The sequence below is a fragment of the Physella acuta genome, unplaced genomic scaffold, assembly GCF_028476545.2.
Source record: "Physella acuta isolate Inbredline_101_S28 unplaced genomic scaffold, ASM2847654v3 ptg000456l, whole genome shotgun sequence".
Classification (NCBI taxonomy): Eukaryota; Metazoa; Mollusca; class Gastropoda; family Physidae; genus Physella; species Physella acuta.
In genome coordinates, this window is record NW_026731975.1 from 97,146 (window position 1) to 122,454 (window position 25,309).

At 33.1% G+C, this 25,309-nt stretch overlaps 2 protein-coding genes across 3 annotated transcripts in view; one reads left to right on the forward strand and one right to left on the reverse strand.

The window, feature by feature from the left end:
• The first annotated feature begins 40 nt into the window (after nucleotides 1-40).
• On the forward strand, nucleotides 41-6,442 carry LOC131943455 (ATP-binding cassette sub-family C member 5-like). Its single transcript, XM_059303601.1, has 13 exons — nucleotides 41-183; nucleotides 400-599; nucleotides 715-900; nucleotides 1,220-1,349; nucleotides 1,690-1,972; nucleotides 2,318-2,504; nucleotides 2,969-3,058; nucleotides 3,411-3,597; nucleotides 3,751-3,910; nucleotides 4,266-4,347; nucleotides 4,806-4,919; nucleotides 5,515-5,679; nucleotides 6,169-6,442. The coding sequence occupies exons 1-13, from the start codon at nucleotides 69-71 to the stop codon at nucleotides 6,430-6,432; spliced, it is 2,163 nt and encodes a 720-aa protein (XP_059159584.1). The 5' UTR covers nucleotides 41-68; the 3' UTR covers nucleotides 6,433-6,442.
• A 5,373-nt stretch (nucleotides 6,443-11,815) lies between these two features.
• Nucleotides 11,816-25,309, reverse strand: part of LOC131943448 (tyrosine-protein kinase RYK-like) — an 83,518-nt gene continuing 70,024 nt past the window's right edge. Inside the window, exons 5-14 of one of the 2 annotated variants that reach the window (XM_059303590.1) lie at nucleotides 21,628-21,735; nucleotides 21,322-21,481; nucleotides 19,159-19,235; nucleotides 18,677-18,805; nucleotides 18,227-18,319; nucleotides 17,572-17,774; nucleotides 16,434-16,543; nucleotides 15,538-15,697; nucleotides 15,121-15,257; nucleotides 11,816-14,814 (exon numbers count right to left, since the gene is read on the reverse strand). In XM_059303590.1, coding sequence (XP_059159573.1) covers nucleotides 14,703-14,814; nucleotides 15,121-15,257; nucleotides 15,538-15,697; nucleotides 16,434-16,543; nucleotides 17,572-17,774; nucleotides 18,227-18,319; nucleotides 18,677-18,805; nucleotides 19,159-19,235; nucleotides 21,322-21,481; nucleotides 21,628-21,735 — 1,289 coding nt within the window. In that variant the 3' untranslated portion in view covers nucleotides 11,816-14,702. Of the gene's footprint in view, nucleotides 14,815-15,120; nucleotides 15,258-15,537; nucleotides 15,698-16,433; nucleotides 16,544-17,571; nucleotides 17,775-18,226; nucleotides 18,320-18,676; nucleotides 18,806-19,158; nucleotides 19,245-21,321; nucleotides 21,482-21,627; nucleotides 21,736-25,309 lie in introns of both variants that reach the window. The other variant, XM_059303589.1, reaches the window with a different exon arrangement.

Consider the following 25,309-nt stretch of genomic DNA (forward strand, 5'->3'; position numbering starts at 1 on the left):
AATACACTAAATGCAACTGATTTATTTTAATTTCAGTGAGGACAGTCCCACAGCGAGGATTCTCTAGAATGTCAGAGAAAGCACTCAATCGCCAGCTTAGTATGATGTCAATGACTGCTGGAGGAGTCCAACATCAATTCAGTGTCATCTCATCCACCAGCTTGTGTGCTGATTATGAAAATGGTGGGAATACATTTCTTCTTTTAGTTTCTATCCCATAAACTTAGTTACACATTTAAATTTTAAATAATATATATTCAAGAAAGTCTTACAAAAATATATGCATATATATATATATATATATATATATATATATATATATATATATATATATATATATATATATATATATATATATATATATACATATATATATATATATTATTCTTACTATTCTAGTTGACCTGGATGATCTTGCCACTTCAACTGGTCGACCTGACTGTATGGTTAGGCCTGGAACCTACATCACCTACATCAAAGCTATGGGTGGAGTGGCCATTTTTATTTTTATGATGGTCAGTTTTATGGTCAGTGTTGCAATACAGTCAATGACAACAGCTTATCTGGCATATTGGTTGGACCAGGGATCTGGCCATGTGGTAAGATAAATTCACAATAGTTTGATCAAATTCCTAAGTTTAAGTTTATTTAATGTATGCTGATTTTTAATTTTTTTTTGTATTTAAAATTGTAAATCTCACTCTTTTACCACAGGAACTCAATTCTTCCAACTCTTATAACAATGAAAGCAACATCAATGTTAGCTACTATCAAAACAGCAGCAGCCATATTGGAAAAGCTGCAGACAACCCACATATAAATACATACGCCTTCATCTACGGAATGTTTCTCTTGACTATGCTTCTTCTGCTGGTTGGAAGATCTATAATCTTTGTCAAAGTTGGTACTATATTGCATCTTTTGTTATCCAGATTATAAGGCCTGTTGGCCTATTACATTGACTATTTATCCATCTGAATCATTAATTTTGTATTAAACTGATTACTTATGTGTCTTAATTATTAAATTTGTATGCTTACCAAATTGAATATTTATGGTCTAAGCCATACAGTGTGTTTTGACCATCTAAATCAAAAAACTAGTAGGCCAACTACATTAATTATCAATTTAACCATCTAAATTTTTCTTTTGGACCCTATGTAACATTTAAAATGTGTCAGGTAGTTAAAATGCTTGTATCTGCTGTTTTTCATTGCAGATTTTACTCAAAGCTTCATCTTGCCTCCACAAACGTTTGATAGAAAGAACTATGAGAAGCCCCATGAAGTTCTTTGACACCAACCCTATTGGAATAATACTCAATCGCTTTTCAGCAGATTTAGATGAACGTAAGTTCTTTATTTTGGACTTGAATTTTGATTACGAAAACAGACATTTTTTCAAAAATAATTTGTGTTGAGCAAACTTCTCTTAATAATTAATTCTTTGAAAATAAAAATAAAATTACTATAGCTCTAATTTGTATTTATTCTTCTTTAATTATTGATTTTGTACATTTTTGTTTTGGACTTCAATTTTGAATACGAAAATAGACAACATTTTCAAAAAATAATGTGTGTTAAGCAAACTTCCCTTAATAATTAATTCTTTAAAAATAAAATTATTAGCTCTAATTTGTATTTATTCTACTTTTAATATTAATTTTGTACATTTTTGTTTTTTTAACAGTTGATGTTCGATTACCAGCCAACTGTGAGCTTTTCCTCCAGAATGTGTTCCTGGTCTTGTCTGCCCTTGTTTTAATCACAGTTATCTTCCCATTTGATCTGCTGGCTATTCTCCCTCTAGTGGTCATCTTTTGTGTCCTGGCCTACATGTTTGCTCCAATTCTGCAGCAGCTCAAGTTTATGGACAATGTCACAAGGTCACCGTACCTAAGTCACCTTGCTGCTTCTGTTGAAGGCATTGCTACAATCAATTCTTTCAACCAGGGTCAAAGGTTTTACAGGAAGTAAGTTGAATATGAAATCATTAAAATAATTTTTTTCATATATTTTTCTGCAGATAGCTCATTCTTTGATTTAACGTTTTGCCACCCAAACGTAGATTTATTATAATGATTTGCAATATTGGACTATTTAATTAATAGACAATGAGTTATCTAAAAACATAACTTTATCAGGGATAAGAACTGGAACAAAACTTTGCTCTAATTAGCATTTAATTGTTTGTCTTCATAAAAATCAATCTGATAAACAAATTATTAAAGTTTAATTTAATTTCTTTTAAAATATCAATTGTTATTTTATAAAATTTGGCTTATATAAACATCAAAGTTATTTCTGTCTTGTTTCAGATTCTGTGATTTGCTGAACGGCAACAGTGTGCCCTTCTTCTTGTTTTATGCAGCCAATCGCTGGCTTGCTGTGTTTCTTGACTGTATGACCATTGTAGTGACAGGTGCCACTGGGTTTCTCATAGTGTTCACACTTAGTTCAGACAATAGCTCAGAGGCTGGGCTTGCCTTATCCTTTGCTATTCAGGTCAGGATAATAATAAATCATATTGCTATGAATTCAGACATTATTTTATATTTTTAAATGACACATTTTATCCTTTTAAGAGTTATAAATGTAAAGCATCATTTTCAACATTTTTGATTATCTTTCTTTATGTAAAAAAATTTACAAGTAAAAATTCCCTTTTCTGACCTGGCGGTCCATGGGGCAAGTGAAGTACAGTTCACCTGTATCCTTGACCTTGCCTTTACTTTCCCTAATGTGAGTTAGGTACCCATCAGAACTAGGTGGACTCAGAGATGTTCTACTGACTTGAACCCCAGAACCCCAATTCAAACTTGAAACTTGGTGTTAGCACTCTAGCAAAAATTTACAATGTGACTCAGTTAAAATGTGTTGATTTGTAGCAGATGTTTTGAATCCAACATGAAACTACTGAATATATTCTGCCGTGAAGTTATTTTTATTTAAAATTTTTGCTTGCACAGATAACTAGTCTTGTCCAGTACACACTTAGACTCTCTATGGAAACCATCTCACGGTTTTCTTCAGTTCAAAGGATACAAGATTATGTTGAGGTAAATTTTAAAAACCTTGACCCTTCTTAAACCCTACTATTTAACTATATTTATCTCACATTTGACAGACAAAAATATTTGCAACTTCAGCCACCAGCTTTTAAGAAATAAAGTTTGCTGAAGTTGTTTAGATAGTAGCTTCATTTGCGTATTTAATATTTATTTTAAAACTCCTGACCCGGTCTGTTCTAGGAATTACAGTAAAAAAAAACATATCGCTCATTTAAACAAGGCTTATAAAATAAAAGAATATTATTTAAAATCTTAAACAATACCCAAACTTCAATTTACATCCTAATTTTTTTTTTAAGTTGTGCTTTCTGTTTGCTAAATGCTGAACATGTTTTCTCAGACCTTTCAAGCAGAGGGAACAAGTATAAATCCTCAAGAGCCTGCAGCAAACTGGCCTAGTGAGGGCGCCATTACTTTCAAACAATACAAGATGAAATACAATGAAGGTCAGGCCCCAGTCATCAAAGGCATTAGTGTAAATATACAACCAGGGGAGAAAATTGGAGTTGTGGGAAATTCAGGATCAGGTTGGTAGAGTTATCTTTTTGTGTTTGAATTAAATAATATTATTAAAAATATTTTAACTGATGGTTTTTTTTTTAAATTATTTTAAAAGTTGAGATTAGTGAGTTTATTTTTAGAATTGTTAATTAATAATTGGAATGTTCAATGTTTTACAGGAAAATCTTCTCTGGGGGTTGCATTATTTAGATTATCTGAAGCTGCTGCAGGGACAATAACTATAGACAACATTAACATTCGTGATGTGCCCCTTGAAATACTAAGGTCAAGGCTATCTATTCTTGTCCAAGATCCTGTTCTATTTACAGGAACAATTAGGTAAATATGTTTCAAAGAGAAAAAACATTTTTAAAAAAATTATTTTTTCTCAGAACAGTTAGGAGTATTATTTATACCAGTATCTAATATGCCACAATAATGGAATACTTTTAAAAAAAAAGAATACTCTATTTGTTAGAATGCTCTAGTAAAATATTACTTGCTATTGTCTATGTCAGCCTTAACTTCAACCCTAGTTCAAGTCCCATCACAGCTTAGCACTAACACTCAAATTAGTATTACAACACAATTACTAACATCAAAAACCTGATTTTCAAACATTGGTGGGAAATAAAGGTATTAACATTATCAGAATGTAGTTACTATATTTGTTTTGTTTTTTAATGTTTGACAGGTATAACCTTGATCCTTCTGGTACTATAAAGTCTGATGACATTTTCTGGCAAGCTTTAGAGAAGTGTCATATCAAAAATAAGGTTGGTAAGATTTTAATATTAAATGCATGAAAAAATGCTATTGAAAGAAAATTTTCATTTATTATCAATGCAACATGTACATTTAAAAAGAGATTTTTGTGACAGTCTGACGAAGCCATGGTTGTTACTCCTTCAGTTTGACTTTGACCTATCTAATGTAAAAATATCAGTGCTGAAGTATTTATTAAACTCACTCACTAAAGAAACGATATAATACCAAAACAGTTTGTTTTATAGTAGATTTGAATTTGTGAACTCTGTTATCTTAAAAAAATAGTTTTGTGACTTAAGTACTTTTAGCAATATAAGCCCTTCAATTATGATTGTTTAAAATGCTGTTTACTGTAACTACCATCAATATATTTGTAAAATAATAAGTAGCTAAGTAAGATTGAATTAAAATAACTTTCTATATGGCAAAACGTTTATAATAATATATCATTTTGCTTCTTATTTAGATTCAGTCCTTAGATGGAGGACTAGATACTCTTGTTGAAGAAAATGGTAGAAATTTCTCAATGGGTGAAAGGCAGCTTTTATGTTTGGCAAGAACTTTACTGCGGAATTCAAAGGTAAGAATACATATATTTTTATATTGCATAAATAATATTATTTATTAGTCGATTTGATTTATTTTAGAACTTGTATTTTTATAAAACATGATGCATGTTGGACTGAATGAGTTGATTAGGAATTTTTTTTAAATAATTTATTTGCAATTCTTTAGTGATCAAACCAGAGTAACATTTTTAATATTAAATTAAAAATATGTAAAATAAATTCCATACCTTAAGTAAAGTTCAGTTTTTAAAATTGGTTTTAGCTTTTTAAAAAGCTTATGTTGTTTTAAAACGGTTCAATTCTTTAGATTTTAAAATTCTCCATTAATGAAGCATGTTTAAAAATTGTTCTATATTTTAGTGTTGGTTGAAGCCATTGCATCAATGATTTAGAAATTATTTTTGAGATTCTGAATGAAACAAATGCATCATAAATTAATTAGTTAAGTGTAGATCTTGGTATTAAATGGTACAAATGTATTATGAATGAAATAATTTTGTCCTAGATTTTGGTACTGGATGAAACAAATGCTTCATCATTTAAATAAATATGTTATATGGTATTGAATGAACAGATTTTATTATGATTTAAATAATTATGTTGTAGATTTTAGTCTTGGATGAAGCAACTGCATCTGTGGATGGAACCACTGAAGCTCTAGTCCAGCAGACAATCAAAGAGTGCTGCAAGAACTGCACTCTGCTCATGATAGCCCACAGAATCAACACAGTTTGGGACTGTGACAAAGTGCTTGTCATGGAAGGGGGAAAGGTTGGCATTTTTATTTCACTCATAATAGTTAGTGTATCTTCTTGGCACTAGTGCACATTCAACTCATTTAGTTTCAATTATCTTGTTGAAAGTGGTTTTACTTGTTTACTTTTTTCTCTGGTGATTCAATTTATTTCTGGTGATTCTATTTATTTCTGGTGATTCCAGCTTAGCAGTTTAATTTATTTCTAGTTATTCTAGTTCGATTTCTTTGGAAATTTTTAAATTCTATTATCAATTCAATTTTTTTTAATTTTTATCTGGTGGTTCTTCTCTACATTTATTTTACTAAAAATTTTAATTCTTTCCTTTTTTTCTGGCGACTCTTCTCTACATTTATTTTGCTAAAAATTCTTATTCTTTCCTTTTTTTTCTGGCGACTCTTCTCTACATTTATTTTAGTAAAATTTCTTATTCTTTCCTTTTTTTCTGGCGACTCTTCTCTACATTTATTTTAGTAAAAATTCTTACCTACATTTTCCTCCCCAGGTTGTTGAGTTCAACCACCCCACAGTCCTGCTACAGAAATCTTTCTCCAGGTTCAAGTCCATGTTTGAGATGATGAAGTCCCAGCCTCGGGGAGCGTCCATCAACGAGGACCCCATGCCCTCCGTCTCAGCATCAAGAACATCCCCCAGGCTCCCATCCTCCCCCCGCCTCCAGTCCCCCATCCAGCACACTCCATCCAGTTCGCCGTTTGGTGAGCTCTCGCCTCTTACAGATGAGATCTACGATGACGACGCCATGATGTAATATTTGATACAAAATGCGACGCCATAATGTAATATTTGATACACAATGTAATTCCCATTTCTAAATATTAATTTATATAATTATGTAAAATAACCTTGTTTTGGCAAAATTTTAAAATGAACACATCTCAAGATAGTTTTATATCCACATAAATTTATCAGCACTTGGGGCTTAAAATATCCAATTTAATGAGAAAATTAAAAAACCAAACATGTGATTAAGTATATTGTTACTATGTAACAGTCTAAATCAAACTGCTTATTTTATACAATATATACTGTTTCAATGTTACTGTGATGAATGCTGCTTAATGGTTGTATAGGTATGCTATGAGATCAGATTGTTGTGAGAAAACATGATGTATTTCAATTATTAATAGTTTCTTTCCTTGTAGTTTAATTTATTGGTTATTTTTTTTTAATTTATTTTATCCTGAATATGAAAAGTTTGGTTATATTTGTTTTAATCGTCTGATTTACATTGGCATACATTTTTATTTTTGCTTTTTATAAATCAGTTCTCTTCATCATTTAGGTAAAAATGTTGCTGTTTTTTTTTTAAATTTAAATGTATTTATAAGTTTGTAAAATGTAGATTAAAGGCTAGACTCTCATTGTCCTGGTCTGTTTTAAAGTGAATTAGTATTTTTAGTTGCAATTTTATGCTTAAATTATAGTTTTTAGAATGCGTATATAATCAGATTCCTATGTTGTTGTATTGACAATTCTTTTAACATTTTGATATTTTTTTTTAAACAAAAAACCTTCCAATCAAGTTAATATGCATGAGCAGTATTTTCTATATACAATTTATTTGGTGCTTAGTTACACAAATACTTCCCATTTTTTATTAACTGAGATGACATAATATTAGAATTCAATCAAAACCACAATCATAACGAGATTAGTTAATTTATATTCTTTACACTACTCCACATCATACGATGATTTCCGAATCTTGTATTTTCATTATTCAATCACAAATCAATTGCCTTTTCATATGTTTGTTAAAGATCCGCTCTCTCACCCATATCTCTGTATGGTTTCTTTGTTATTTATTTTTATAATAATTGACATTTATATTAATGCATACTATAAAATGTTCATACATATCACTCTTTTTTGTCTGTTTTGATGAAATGATTTAATTTAAACATGACAAAATTATTTACAGGGTCGTAAATAAATTTTTCTGTGAAATTTTATGTGAAATCATTTGTACATTTATTCACAGGATTGTAAATAATTTTTCTGTGAAATCACTTGTACATTTAAAAACAATGTGTCTCTTGTTTTAACAGGTGTTCAATACAGTCTATATTTTTTTTTATGATGTTGTCTACATCATTTTGTATTTACAATTTTCTTGACATTGGTGATTTCACCAAGAAAATACAGATTGTGCAGTAGGTAATTTACATAGTTAACCATAATTTGTTAGATATACTTTCTTCAATAAATAAATGACAGGTAATAATGCTGTTTAATGCAGAGTTATTTAAACTGCATAAAAACTATTCTAAAAGTTTTTTAAATTGTTTTTTTAGTATGCACGCTTAAGATGTAGTCAACAAAATTTTTATACACATTTTTTGTCACATTTGAAATTCATTTTACAATTTTATAAGAAAATACTTTTAAAATCTTTTTAGCTGAACTTAGATTATAAAAATAATAAAAGAAAAGGTTTAATACGTAGTCTTGTCACAAGAAAATACTATTTTGACTATGCAATTTTTTAAAATCTGCTTAAAAAAAGATTACCCCATTTAAATCAGATGTGAATCCTTTATTTTATTTACAAAATGTTTGCTTGATGTGCTTACATCATTTGTTGAGAATAAAAATTTTGACAATATTTATATTTGTTCAGTTTTATTGTGTATTTCTAACCTCATCTGTGTGTTGTTGTCCTGAATGTTTCTGTATTGAAAATACACAATCTTTAGGATAAATTTGAGTTTGAGTATTAACTGTGTTAGACATCGCTCAATCAACGATGACATTGATATCAGCAGGGATGGAAAACTAATCCTAGCATCAGACAGCGCACCCCTTCCACCACTTATCAGACAAACAGCCAGTGCCATCATTCTGCTGCTTTGCACTATGTGGCTATATTGTTGCATTTTCTTTCCTAGTTTAAAATTGGGTCTTGGGGGTCTGTTAGGTGTTTTTTTTTATTTGTTAGGTGGACATATCTTTTAACTAGAAAGAGGGAGGTCATTTTATATATATATATATATATATATATATATATATATATATATATATATATATATATATATATATATATATATATATATATATATATATAATGGTCACTTTTTTAAACCTTTTATTTAAACTTTTTTGTACCAATACAAGTTTTCATGGATTGAAAAGAACAAAGAAATAAAGTGTTAGAACAAAGAAATAAAATTATGCTTCATTTTATAATTGTTAAGTAAAAAAATTCTATTTATCTCATTTTATAAAAATTAAAATTTTATAAGCATAACAAATGTGTATATAATTTTTAAGATCTATTTACAACTCAGAGTTCATTGCTGTGTCCTCTATGTGATAGCTAGATATAGTTTAGTCTCATAGTCTGGTGATACAGAATAATAGCCATCACTGTAATTAATAAACAGACCTGAAATGTAGAAACTAGTAAATAAATACGTACATAAGTTAGAAAACAAAATTTCTTGCTATCATAGTTATTGCTTAGTGGAAAGATAGTAAGTTAGACTGAACGTAATTGACTGGTTTTTAATGTTCGTTATTAATAAGTTATCTCCCTTACCTAATATTTTTATAGCTTCCCCTTAAAGCTAGATCCCAATGTTTTCATTTTATACTTGTATTCTACTCACATTAAGAAATCATCAAATTTTCTTTATTAATATTTGATTTTCAACTTTGGTATAGCTGGAATCAGTGGCATGGGCAGGAACTGGTGAATTTTTATTTTATAGCATACTATTTATACCATTGTAATTCCCCCATATTGTAATGCACTGCTGTCTTTAATGAACATTACAATTTTTAACACATTTAACCCCACCCCCTCCAAAAAAAAGTTACTTGTGCATCCAACCAGGGTTAGACAGCCAAACTTTTGGACAAATGATGCTTCCCAAGATCTAGATCTTTCACAACTCTACTGTATCAAACTTCTCTACACTCTACACTTCAGTCGTTTCAATTAAACCTTTTTTTTTTAAGTTATATTATTTTTTTATTAAAAATGCGCCACTGTCTTGAGAATAGTCGTAGGAAAAGCAGTCCCTACGGGCCATGTTTCTGGTTATAACAAATTTGGTAGGATAATATGATAAAGAAAAGGTTTATGAGACCTTGTTATGCTATGCTGATTTGTGTAAAAATTTCTGCTACATGTATGCCTAGCCATCTTTACTTTCCCTAACGTGAGTCAGGTACCCAATCAGAGCTGGGTGGACTAAAGCTCGCCTGCGGACTTGAATCTGGGATCTGAACTGGAGACTTCTGTGTTAGCAGTATAATACCATTCAATCAGGCCGTCCCTCAAATTGTTCTACATGCAGTAATATATTTAAAACTTACCAGATGCATTAATTTAAAATGAAAACGAAAAAATAAAATATGGCAATCCTACTGTTTTTAAAACTTGTATCAACTTATTTTTTTTTGTAATATTAATATCTGAATAAAATAAAAATTCAACATAAAATAATGACCTTCACACGTGGTATGTATAGACCTGAACTACCTAGTCTCACCTGAACAGACTGTCACCCCTGGACTACCTAGCTGGACATACCAGCTATTACACTGTACAGCCTATGCTCAATATGTTATTTAAACAGATTTTGTCCAGATAGGCAACGTCAAAAAGTTAACCACCACCACCCAAAAAAAGATTATTAAAAAAGGATATGAAACGTGTACTTTTAGTTTTTAAGCATCACCTAGCCCTAACCCTAGAGGCAGATAACGTGAGTTGTGTTAAATTTGGATGTTTAAATACTTAAATGTCTAGACATCAGATATAGGTCAAGGTTATGTGCATGCATTAAATTGGAGCTGGCAAAAAGTGGCGCTGCTTAACTTTCCCCTGTGCACTTTTTGCATTAGCGGCGGGGCTTATCTGGAAGAGATCCATTTAAACAGCTGCATTTTAACACAGACAAATTTACTTGCAACAAATCATTGAAATCAACATAAATTTTTTTGGACGTCTGGACACTAGACAATAGTACATTGAACCAACTCTTAGATTCTATATGCAGAGAAGCTACAAAAGTAAAAAAAAATGTACATAAAACAAATTATTCAAAGTTTAAATTATCAACAGGACTTGTGCATAGGTGAAATCTTGGTCGATTTATCTGTTTACATTCTTCAGATTTAGTAAGTATCCGGATCTACATTTTAATTAACATCAAAAGGTTATTTGAGAAAAGCTCAACTCAGTTATAAAATGAGTTAGTTGAAAGTTGATATTTAGGCCTGTAAGTTAAATTTTGTTCCACTATAAATAAAGATTTAATCAAAATGTAGGGCTAATGCAATTTGCCAAAAAAAAAAAAAACATGTTATCTAGAATGAAAGATAGTTTTAATTGAACTAAAAAAAGTTTATAATATCATAGTGGCACAAAAAAGTTTTTAAAAGAAAACTGCTTTGTCAGTTTCTGATTTACTTTCATGACCAATTTTTAAGACCAAGAAATTACTGTTAAAACTGTATATAAAAACAAAAATGTACACATTTCATTCAATCGATGACTAAATGTACAAAATCTGCATATTTTAACTGCTGAATCACACATACACACACTGAAGTAGTAAGTCATTAACTGTTAATTTATGCATCCATCTTAATACATTAAAAAAAAAATTTAAATAAACTTTTATGACCTTTATATGCATTCATTTAAAGTTGTTTTTATTTTTTAATTTGTTCTCTCTTCTACAGTATAAACTAAATACAAATTTAACATTTACAATAAAAAATACTTGACCTTTAACAGCAGGGTTAATGAAAATTTTTTTATCATGAAATTTACAATAGACCAAATAATCAACAAAAACCACATTCTCTACCCATACTAATCAACCAAATTCATACTAAATACTAGCAACACAGTTTAAAACCTTTTAAATTATACAGGCATTTGATTCTTGGTTTACTAAACCAAATTAGAAACACTCAATGCTAAAGCTAACATTTATTAGAATTGTTATTTACACATTGTACAGGGTAAGAATCTCCACTAATCAAAGTATTCTATAGTTAGCCATCATTACTGTATGGTAATATGGCCGATTGTCATTGGCCATCAATACTGTGTTCAGGTATGGCTCATTGTTATTGGCCATCATTACTAAAATTCTGAAATGGCCAATTTGTCACTGGTCACCAGTACTGTATGCTGATATGGCCTATTGAAACTAAATTTGTTAATTTTTAAAATTGTATTCAACAAGATTTGGAAGTTGTCTATGTACAGTATGTTAATGCATAATTTAAATATTTTTTTTATATATCTAATATCGTCACATGTAAATTATAAAGGTAGCTAGTTAAACTAAAATAAATATTACTACAATGGCAGTGATAATTCAAAAATCTACTGATGACAATTTCATGTATTTACAAATCTAAAATCAAACACATCAGTCATTATACCAATTAGTTAGGATACTATCAGCAGACGTACATATGTCAGAGACTTGATCAGAAGACAGGCATTAAGAACATCACTAAGTGTACATATGTATAGTACACCAGCCTACATGATGTACAAGACAATAGCAGACACATAAAGCAACATCAGCAAACATCCACAATGATGTCAATGAACATGATGTAAAGACAATAAGACAATAGCAGACACATGAAGCAACATCAGCAAACATCCACAATGATGTCAACCAACATGATGTAAAGACAATAAGACAATAGCAGACACATGAAGCAACATCAGCAAACATCCACAATGATGTCAATGAACATGATGTAAAGACAATAAGACAATAGCAGACACATGAAGCAACATCAGCAGACACATGAAGCAACATCAGCAAACATCCACAATGTCAGCAGACCGGATGAAATGTTACATAATTGAAATATTCTTTACCCATTCTTTTGCATACATATATTCTTTGCTTTGGTGTTTGGATTTCATAAAAAAATTATTATCCATATCTAAGATATAATTTACATTTAGAACACAAGATAATATTTTACGATTGCTTTGTTGAAAGCCACAGAAAAGGTAACTGCAATTCTGACAACATCTGAGTTTACGTTAACCATGCTGTTAATCATAAACTGTTGTGTGCTCAAAGTTTCATATTAAATGACCAGTGTATTTTAAACTTGTCATTTTTTAAAGTAAACTAGGAATATGCTATTTTAAATTTTCAAAAAAATTAAATTTAGTATTTAAAATTAAATTAACTGCAGAATAAAAGCTGTAATTGAATTGCGTTAAATATTTTGATCTGGCACTAAGAAAATATTCTGCATAGTAAGGTTTTCTCTTGTAAATTAGGAAAGATATGCATAAAATTGTTTAAATAAACAACAATTGTATTTTAAATAATCAAGCCTGCCTTACTTTGAGCTATTTTTTGACAAACAATTTGCTAATTTCACACCCTAGCAGAACAAAGTTTTATCCGCCTATGCTACACTTATATCTTTATTATTCTAGGAAAACCAATGACTCATTTTGATGCAACTTAAAGGATCTAGGAATAAAATGGCTGAATTTGATGTAGCCTAAAGCATATCTAAATCACCTTCTACAAACAGATATATAGATCTTTCTTTAATTTTAAAAGGATATATACATCAATATAAATCTTTCTTTTATTTTAAAAGCATATCTAAATCACCTTCGATAAACAGATATATAAATCTTTCTTTAATTTTAACTTAACATTAAAGAGTAAACAATATCAAAGAACATTTTTACTCCTGAATAAAAAAAATTCACTTATCAATCATTTAGTTTCAAACTATTTTATGTGTTTTATTTTTTAAATGACAAGCTGCAAACCAAATCGACTGATTAATTTAAAAAACTAGACTGAGCATTTTTTAAAAATTAATTCTGTCATATATATGAATACTGCGATATGGATAAAAATATTTCTTCAGCAAATATTGACACACATGATTTTCTAATGTGGATGATCTTGCTAAAAAAAAAAACTGTACACAAACTAGTCATGATGTTATTTACATAATACAAAATAGCATTTTATCAGCATTTTTAAATGTATATACATCTTATAAAACGAAATAGAAACCTATTCAGCATTTAGGATTAAAAACAGCTTTGTTCTTTTGTGGCTCTTTTCGAATATATAAAATATAATAATCTCCATTCATGAATTGTCAGTAAATCACATGCAACATCATTCAAACAAATGTTGTTTGCACTTATCAGTCACACAATAATTGTGTTTAGGGTTAAATAAAAGCACCATCTTCTCCACAACCAGTGGTTACATGCATAATCAGCATATTTTCCACATATGTTCTTTATAAAATATATATGATTGTAATCTAAAGACAATAATTTGTGTAATAAGAACGCAACACTGGCCAATATGCCTGTTGTATGTTGTCACTTTTTTCTTCTTGAATAAGAACAAATTTTTAAAATCTTCACAATCTAATTGCTTTAGATGGTTAAATTTTGTTAAAAAAAATTTCACACAGCCATTAAAATTAGTAGAAAAAAAAATAAATATGAGAAATTCTTCTCCATAAGGTACTTAAGCTGTACATACATCTTTGTAGCTCTCATTAGTGTTGAGAACTATACAACTAAAGCTAGGACATCTGGAAGCCAGAGTTCTGTTCTCTTGATCACGAGAGTGCTGTTCTCTTGATCGCAAGAGTTCTCTTCTCTTGGTGAAAAAAGTTCTGTTTCTCTTGATCAGAGAAGTGTTGACTTTAATTTAAATCAGAGTTATCTTTGGAACACTTTCCATCTACAAGCACAAACACAAGATTATAGAAGTACCCAACTCAATGGTTTTTTGTTTTTTTTTGCTTGCATGAGTTGTCTGCTCGGCTGTGATTCAGACAATGACTGAAATGAGTTGTTGGATACCTGTGTAATACTGATGAGTTGATCTACCTGCACAGTTTATCTGAAGGTACCTGCATCCACCCCTGTTGTTTGTGTTATCACCTGCTTCACAGAACTACAGACACCCAGGTTTGGCTGCAGACTTGACTAGAGCTAGAAAAGGTGACCTTGACCTCGCAGAAAGGTTAGATGTATCTGCCCAAAGCCATGTAAAAGTTCTGCAGGTAGGTGATCAGCTGGGGAAACTTTGGCCGCTCATCAGGTGACAGGGCCCAGCAACAGGCCATCAACGAAAACCTGAAATTAATTATAACATTCGTTACAGTTTTTTAACTAATGTATTCAAATAAACTTACATTTGTTACATCTAATGGAAAATAACTTTAGCTAAACAGGAAAATCATAATACAAATACAAGAAATCATGCTTGTTACAGGTGGTATTTCTACAGCTGTTAATATAATTTTTTATAAGGTAGTGTGGAAGGGGAACCTGTAAGTCTTTTGCAATATATTTTTTTTTAGTTTTCCCCATTTAATCACTCACTTCATTACCAATTTTTAAAGAATACATAAAATGGTTGGGAATTTTTTCAAATCTTACAATTCGTCAGGACAGTTGTGAGGTTTGGCTATCCTGTAACCTTCCTGCAAGTATGCTGTCATTTCAAAGGGGTCAACATCAGCATAGGGTTGCTGACCCAGGGTCATCATTTCCCATAGTGTTACTCCAAATGCCCACTACAGAACAGAAATTATGTTAATTAATTGCATTAAAAGTACAAACTAGTATAAATAGTCATTTTTCTAAAATGATTTAACTTAAAACCTACATTTGATTTAGAAGAATAAAGAGAAAAATGTTTTCTAATTTCAACAAAAAAAAAAACCAGAGTTAATTCCCTTGATATTTCATAGTTTTTAAATTTCTAAACAAGAAACCCTAATTTTCTCTTAAACCTAATTAAAATTAACTACATAGAATACTAAAACAATTTTTTTCAATAAAAACCAAACTAACCACATCACTGGCCGGGGAAAACCTCTTCTGCATCAGAGCTTCAATAGCCATCCATTTGACCGGCCTGTTCTCATTGTCTCCCAGACAATTATAGTCCCCAGGGAAAAGGTCCCTGGCCAGGGAGTTATCTGTCACCTTCACCACCAGGTCTGTGCCCACACTAAAGAAATCAGAAGCAGAGGGGGGAAGCTGAACAGCATGCATGTCAGGGAAAGATGACTTCTGTCACACAGGGTGCCAGGGGAGACGATCAAAACAAAACAAAGGAGGGTAGTGGAAAGTGGCGGACAAATTACTTGCAGGCTATTTATTTCATTTGGGTTTTTATGTAAACTTAAATACAATAATATATTTTTTTAATCATATAACAAAAAATTTTCAAAAATGTTTTTTTTTATTGAGATCATTTTATTTATAATAATAAAGGTAAACATGTGCCCATAAATTATTATACACTAACTAAAAACAATATAAAAAATATGAAATATAACATTAAATTATTAAGAATATTTCCTAAACTTTCATGGAAAAATAGTACTTTAAAATAAAGATCTAGGTGTTGAGAATTAAATTATTAAGAATATTTCCTAAACTTCATCGAAAAATAGTATTTTAAAATAAATATCTAGGTGTTGAGATATTGAAGTCATACTGTACATTATGTATAAACAGCTTATTAGTTAACACTTATCACTATCTTAAACAGGACATGGTTGTCCTTTAAAGCTCAAGGCTTGGCTGTGACTTGGATTTTACCTCAGGACACTTGTGCTAAGAATCTTGAGGTCTATCACCACATTCGTTCATAATAATCATAACAATCAATGAGAGAAAGATGGTGAGTTAAGAGGAAGTATGAAATTGTGAATTGAATTGCTTGTTATGTTTCCACTTACATACAATTCCTTGTGGCTATATCTTTATGGATGAGTTTCTTCCTATGTAGGTACTGTATGCCTCTAATCATCTGGATAGCCATGTACACCAGTTGCTGAGTATTCAGGGTCTGGAATGTTTACATTTTGATAAGAATTTCACATAGGTAAAACATAAAGCATTGAATTAGGATATCAATTGAATTTAAAACTTTTATTATAGACCAATGAAACTATTTATTCTGTATTGTATACCATATTCAATTTTTTATATAAATCATATTCCTTAAAAAATATTTTAAAGCATTTTTTAAAATAAAAATGCCTTTATTAAATTTCTTTCAAAAACCACTGTTATGGAGCATTTGCAACACATGGTTACAATTCTTCTTTCTGTTGTAAAAAACTACATAAGAAATAGGTGTGGCTCTTTTGGGAGTGACTCAAATAATTGTAAGTTTTTATCTATACTACTATTGTTTTTCTCAAGTGGTCTTTAGTAGGATGAAATGTTTAATTTTCTCCTAAAGTACTAATGTTTTATCACAGGATGAAATATTTAATTTTCTCCTATAGTACTAATGTTTTATCACAGGATGAAATATTTAATTTTCTCCTAAAGTACTCATGTTTTATCACAGGAATGGGGATAAACTGGACACCTCAAGGAAAAAAGAAAGAAGGGAAGGCCAAGGGAGGCAGTGAAGCAGCTGGCAGAGGCAGGACTGTCATGGGGGACTAGCAGAAAAATTGCAGAAGACTGACAAAAGTGGAAAGAGCTTTATGTGGTGGTCCCGTGTGCCTTGGGCACAAAAAGGAAAGGGCGACAAAAATGTTTGGTGAAAATTAAAAAATAAATTTCTAATAGCTTTTAGCATTTAACTTTTTTTTCAATACACACAGTGTGTATAGTTAAAATTACACATTGTAAGTGTATACACAGAGTTTTGACTGTTTAAATCATGTCATAAAAAATCCTTTAAAAATTAACAAATCCATGAACACTAAACACAGCAAATTTTGAAAACAAATGAGGCTTAGAAATAAATCTTCACCATGGCAAGGTTCAAAGGAAGTAGGTTACAAGACAACATACACAACAATCACTCTGTATTTAAATATCTAAATACAAAACTAAAAAAATGTGAAGTTAACTTACATATCTTGAACCACACTCTGACATGCGACACTTTAAAAGAAATTTTTTCATATTTCCTTCCTGTAGGTAAGGGTAGACAACAAGGGGCTGGTCAGGGTTATCTAGACATGCCCCTAGTATGTTGTGGAGGTTGGGGTGGATCAAACTCTTCAGCAGGACAGACTCGGTCAGAAACAACTGGACTTGATCAGTCTTGGCTTGATCTAAACCAAATTTTCAAAACATTTGATACAAATTTTGACCATTAGAAATATGCCTGATCTAAACCAAATTTTCAAAACATTTGATACAAATTTTGACCATTAGAAATATGCATGATCTAAACCAAATTTTCAAAATATTTGATACAAATTTTGACCATTAGAAATATGCCTGATCTAAACCAAATTTTCAAAACATTTGATACAAAATTTAATCATTAGAAATATGCCTGATCTAAACCAAATTTTTTTTAAACATTTTAAACAAATTTAACCATTAAAAATATACCTGATCTACCCAAATTTTTCTAATTATATAAAAACTAACAAAATATTTTACTTAGATTATAGAGCCTAATATACAAAAGTTTGGATAAAGCCTAATGCTTTTTATATTTAATCTCTTTATATTTTGTAAAACAGCAATTTAATGTTCAAACTTATGATGGGCTAACCTGTGACAGTTTTAATAAAAACATCCTGTTCTGTCCCAGCCTCATTCTCATCATCTCCAATCAATGTCCCCATGTAGATGCGGCCAAATGTGCCTAGAAAATCAAGAATAAAATATATTTCTTATATATTAACATGTTCTTGTTTCATTAACTTGTTTCAATAAACTTTCAGACTGATGAAAGCAGTGTTCTTCTGCTTCTTTCATATAGGATATTATAGGATTGTATGACCAGATACTTCAGTGGGTGGACAAATGAAAGTCCCACAGAATACGAGCTTAGTGAATATGACTTTTATCTATGCCAATCTTCCTGTGTCATAATCATTTAATTTTTTTTTTTAAATTATTAAAAGAGAATTTAGAAAAAGAAACTATTATTTAAAAAAAATAAAATTTCTAAGTTCATAAAAAATATTAAAAATTAGCGGATCTAAACACACAAACTTACCTTCATGAACCAAATCACCCAGTGATATCCGTTTTCTTTCTATCAAAATATCACTCAACACTGTGTTTATATCTGTAGGCTTGAGGTCAATGGAGGGAGAAACACCACGTCGAAAATTTGATGATGCACCTGATGTGAACCATGTTTTATTAATCAACAGATATGTGAACGATGTTTTATTAATCAACAGATCTACAGGGCTATTGCTCAAATAATTTCAATGTATGATAAAATCTATATTCTGATGTGGTTTTTTTTTCATCTTTATAACAGTTCTATGTTTAATAAAACATTTGTATTCTTTATTCTCTTAACATGCTAAAGGTAAACACAGATAAATTGTAACAATAATAATTTATTTAAAATAGTAAGAGCAAAATGTTTACCTATTATATTTTTAAAATCCTGAGATGTTATTACAAAGGTATACAAACAAAATTAATAATTTTTTTGAGCAGTTTTCTAACAACACCTGCCCTTACCTGAGCCGCTAGCATTGTTTGGGGTGTCTGGCCTGAGGAAGGTTTGACTCTGTTGTCCAGTCAGAGCTTGAGAACTGCTACTGTCGCTAGGGAGAGACAGCAATGTGAGTACTTCAAAGTAACCAGCAGTAATGTGAATACTTCACATGTAGAGTAACAGCAATGGTAGTACTTCACATGTAAAGTAACTAGCTGTTGTGTGAGTACTTCACATGTAAAGTAACTAGCTGTTGTGTGAGTACTTCACAGGTAAAGTAAGCAATGTGAGTACTTCACATGTAAAGTAACTAGCTGTTGTGTGAGTACTTCACATGAAAAGTAACATGCTGTTGTGTGAGTACTTCACATGTAAAGTAACTAGCTGTTGTGTGAGTACTTCACATGAAAAGTAACATGCTGTTGTGTGAGTACTTCACATGTAAAGTAATTAGCTGTTGTGTGAGTACTTCACAGGTAAAGTAAGCAATTTGAGTACTTCACAGGTAAAGTAACTAGCTGTTGTGTGAGTATTTCACATGTAAAGTAACTAGCTGTTGTGTGAGTACTTCACTTGTAAAGTAAGCAATGTGAATACTTCATAAGTAGTAAAGTAACTTGCAGTAATATAAATACTTCACAAGTAAAGCAACAGCCATGTGAATACTTCACATGTGAAATAACTAGCAGCAATGTGAATTCTTCACAAGTAAAGTAATCAACTGCAATACAAATACTTCACAAGTAAAAGTAACAGTAATGCTAATAGTTCACAAGTAAAGTATGTCTCAAACTGTGTAACATAATCTTAAGAAAACTACCTATAACTATTGTGATGTAACTGGCTTAAGTAATGGTGCCTTATCTCAAGTAATGCAAATATCTTCAATAGTGTAACTATAAATCTCAAGTTATGTAACTATCTAAAACCATGTAATTATATGTCTTTAACAGTGTGACTATGACTCAAGAAAAGAAACTTGTCAAACTTGTACACAACGAATCTCTGGTCAAAACAGAAACAGGCTATTTGAAATGATTAATATTCCCAATGAATAATTGAGGCTATCAATCATGGGCTATTTTTAGCAGTCAGAAATTGAAGCCAGTTATGGGACTTGGGTGGATGTTCTATTGGTAGTCTGATGGATCAATTGGAGGATGATGGATTGCTGCGGATAGTGTTACATCACTGGTCAGGGAATTCGTTTTCTTCAATAGGGGCATTACTGATCTTATAAACTAGTCATTTTTAGATAAATCAAGTAGTCATTTTAAATAGTCAAACAACAGTCATTTTAATTAGGCGCATTATTGATCTTATAAACTAGTTATTTTAGATAAATCAAGTAGTCATTTTAAATAGTAAAACAATAGTCATTTTAATTAGGTGCATTACTGATCTATAGTCATTTTATATAGTCAAACAATAGTCATTTTAATTAGGTGCATTAGTGATTTTAAAAACTAGTCCTTTTAAATAGTCATATAAATGGTTAGAGAAATATTTATAAAAAGATGCTTCAGTGTACTGAGAAATATCATAACAGCAGTCAATTTAAATATGTCAAGAGAAATGTTGAGGTCAATTTAAATATGTTAAGAGAAATGTTGAGGTCAATTTAAATATGTCAAGAGAAATGTTGAGGTCAATTTAAATATGTTAAGAGAAATGTTGAGGTCAATTTAAATATGTTAAGAGAAATGTTGAGGTCAATTTAAATATGTTAAGAGAGATGTTGAGGTCAATTTAAATATGTTAAGAGAAATGTTGAGGTCAATTTAAATAGACCCAGATATACCTTGTGATCAGTTTAAATTAGTACTTCAGTGGGAAAGAAATTTGTAGTCAAATTAAAAATGCACAAATTATGTTAGGGAATAGTTGTAGCCAGTTATTGTACATACAGTCAAGATATCAAGTAGGCAACTGGTATCTATTTTAGTCGAAATTTTTTAAATTATAGAAGTTATGCCACAAAAGAGTATGGGAATGCACAAAAATATAATGTTTGGAATTGAAGTTTTATATAGTATATAATTATATAGTATATAATTATATAGTAAGTTAAAATCTAAATTAAGTCTAACAGTTCTTAATTTAATAACATTATTATCATTAATATTTTAAGTAAAATGAAAATCAGGATTTCTTGGGAGAGGAAATATTTGAAAAAACAAACTTACTAGCAATTTATTTTCTTTGAATAGCGGTCAGAGCCTTTTTGTGATTTGAGGTAGTATATGGTGACCCCCAGAGCAATTAGAATAATGACAGCACACGTACAGGCTACAGCAGCGTAGAAAATATGAGTGGACGTGGTCAAATCACCTTTTTCTTCAGACACTGAAACACAAGCAGAACAGGGGGGGGGGGGGGGGGGTGAATGTTGGTAAGGTCTTTTTTTTTATCTTTCTATACCTGTGGGGTAAACAGGTAAACCAATAGTGCTGCAACTAGGTGTGGGAAATAGTTTAAAAAGGGGAGCTTACCTGGATTTGTAGCAAGATGTGTCAATGTGAGAGTTGCATTATTAGATGTGAATTGGTACCTGCTGGAACCTTCTTTCTCTCTGGGAACCCACACAGAGTTTTCGTTTTCTAGAATTGTAAAAAAAAAAAAAAAAAAAAAAACCCCATGAAAACAATGCTTAAATTTTTTTTTCTCTGTGCTAAGCTGACATGAATGGATTAGAGAGAAGAAAAAAAATACTGATCATGAATGGAGCAGTTATGTCTTGAGGCAGTAAAAATGGGGGGTTATAAAAGTGAAGTATCTGGGAGCTGTGTCAGCCTGGGCCGGGGTGATGTTTATGGAGTTATTGAAAGAAAATAAAACCTGGTTGAATAAAATACAAGGGAAAGGTGGGATTTGTATCCTGTGCTGCCTGCTGCTTTTTTTTTTGTTTGACTGCATGGGTTGTTCTGCTGTAGGTATTCCTACACACACACACAATACACACACCACAAACACACCCAAACCCACCCCTACACACACCCACCACCACACACCACCCACCCCCACCCCCGCACACGTATATATAAATAAATACATTTTACAAACATATTAATAAAGACAAATATCCATTTCATTTTTCAGCATCTATCTCTAAGCAAGTTTTCCATTTAGCTCCCACTTCTAATATATCTGTTATACAGCATCCATCTCTAGTCTCCCACCCAACACCCGTCTCTACCATACAGCACCCATCTCTACCATCCAAGACCCATATCTAGACTACCATCCAGTACCCATCTCTACCATCCAGCACCCATCTCTACCATCCAGTACCCATCTCTACCATCCAGTACCCATCTCTAGTTTAGTTACCATCCAGCACCCATCTCTACCATCCAGTACCCATCTCTACCATCCAGTACCCATCTCTAGTTTAGTTACCATCCAGCACCCATCTCTACCATCCAGCACCCATCTCTACCATCCAGTACCCATCTCTACCATCCAGTACCCATCTCTAGTTTAGTTACCATCCAGCACCCATCTCTAGTTTACCATCCAGCAGCCTTCTCTACCATCCAGTACCCATATCTAGTTTAGTTACCATCCAGCACCCATCTCTAGTTACCATCCAGCACCCATCTCTACCATCCAGCACCCATCTCTAGTTACCATCCAGCACCCATCTCTACCATCCAGTACCCATCTCTACCATCCAGCTCCCTTCTCTACCTTCAGCACCCATATCTACCCATCCAGCACCCATCTCTAGTAACCATCGAGCACCCATCTCTAGTAACCATCGATCACCCATCTCTACCATCCATCACCCATCTCTACCATCCAGCACCCACCTCTACCATCCAGTACCCATCTCTAGTTACCATCCAGTACCCATCTCTAGTTACCATCCAGTACCCATCTCTAGTTACAATCCAGCACCCATCTCTACCATCCAGCACCCACCTCTACCATCCAGTACCCATCTCTAGTTACCATCCAGTACCCATCTCTAGTTACAATCCAGCACCCATCTCTACCATCCAGCACCCATCTCTAGTTACCATCCAGCACCCATCTCTACCATCCAGTACCCATCTCTACCATCCAGCTCCCTTCTCTACCTTCAGCACCCATATCTACCCATCCAGCACCCATCTCTAGTAACCATCGAGCACCCATCTCTAGTAACCATCGATCACCCATCTCTACCATCCATCACCCATCTCTACCATCCAGCACCCACCTCTACCATCCAGTACCCATCTCTAGTTACCATCCAGTACCCATCTCTAGTTACCATCCAGTACCCATCTCTAGTTACAATCCAGCACCCATCTCCACCATCCAGCACCCACCTCTACCATCCAGTACCCATCTCTAGTTACCATCCAGTACCCATCTCTAGTTACCATCCAGTACCCATCTCTAGTTACAATCCAGCACCCATCTCTAGTTACCACCCATCTTTACATCCAGTACCCATCTCTAGTCTAACATCCAGCACCCATCACTAGACTACCATCCAGCACCCATCTCTGACTACCAGCACTCATCTCTGGTATACCATCCAACACTCTTCTCTAGTCTACCATCCAGCACCTATCTCTACCATCTAGCACCCATCCCCAGCACCTATCTGACAAGTCTAACTACCCTCCCTCCTCCCACATTCCCCTGCAGTAATAAAAAAAAACAACATGCTCTCCATCAGGTATTGTTCGTCTCACTGCAACTGTCATAACAAACGAATTCACGGAAATTTTGCGAAAACTAATCAGTCATAATTATCCCCCTGCCTCCATCCCCCACCTTTTGTTTTTTAACCCTCAGTCCAATAGGGAGTGTGTTACACTGGAGTTAATTTCTCCCCAGGTTTGTGTGGCGCGTGTAGGCTCGCGGATAATGAGGAGGCAAACGGAACCGTCTACCTGAGCACCTGGCACAATCTTTTACCCTCGTTCTGACAGCCCCCCGACTATTCACCAAGTTTCAAAATGTAGACAGGTTACTTATGGGAGGGATATCTTTGCAGAAACTATGAAAAAAAAAAACTGGTGGGGAAAAAAAAAATTGCCGAATCGCAATGTTTGAGGTGAGGTTTAAAAATAGAGAAGAAACCGAAGTAGAATGTCACAAGAAGTTCTGATTCCTATCTTTACAGTAGGGGGTAATGATGAACGTGTAGTAACAATATCCCAAATATTTCCTCTGCCCTGCTTCGTTAGCTCTCGCAGCCCGAGCAATGGGCCAGTAAACTAAATATTGTCTGTCGTTTAGCGCTCCCAGTTGACTAGAGAAGATGCCAGCTCGGGATCCGCGTGACGGGGTTACCTGCGGCGGTTGACGGCTGAGGCTCATGCTACGGCGAGCCTGACGGTAAATACGAGTCAGCTTTGACAAGCCGGGCCGGCCACAGAGTAGCGGATAACGACTTCTCCAGGCGATGGTGGCGCCTCCCTCAGAGAGCTGGTAGAGCCACCCTCAGAGAGCTGGTAGAGCCACCCTCAGAGAGCTGGTAGAGCCACCCTCAGAGAGCTGGTAGAGCCACCCTCAGAGACCTATTCAACCATCAGTGACCTACAACCACCATCAGAGACCTACCACCACCCTCAGCGACCTACCACCACCCTTAGAGACCTACAATACCATCAGTGACCTACCACCACCCTCAGCGACCTACCACCACCCTTAGAGACCTACAATACCATCAGTGACCTACCACCACCCTCAGAGACCAACCACCACCCTCAGCAACCTACCACCACCCTCAGAGACCTACCACCACCCTCAGCGACCTACCACCACCCTCAGAGACCTACCACCACCCTCAGCGACCTACCACCACCCTCAGCGACCTACCACCACCCTCAGCGACCTACCACCACCCTTAGAGACCTACCAGCACCCTCAGAGACCTATCACAACCATCAGTGACCTACAACCACCATCAGAGACCTGGTAGAGTCACCCTCAGAGAGCTGGTAGAGCCACCCTCAGAGACCTGGTACCACCACCCACAGAGACCTATCACAACCATCAGTGACCTACCACCACCATCAGAGACCTGGTACCACCACCCTCAGAGACCTACAATACCATCAGTGACCTACCACCACCATCAGAGACCTACAATACCATCAGTGACCTACCACCACCATCAGAGACCAACAACCACCATCAGAGACCTACAATACCATCGGTGACCTACCACCA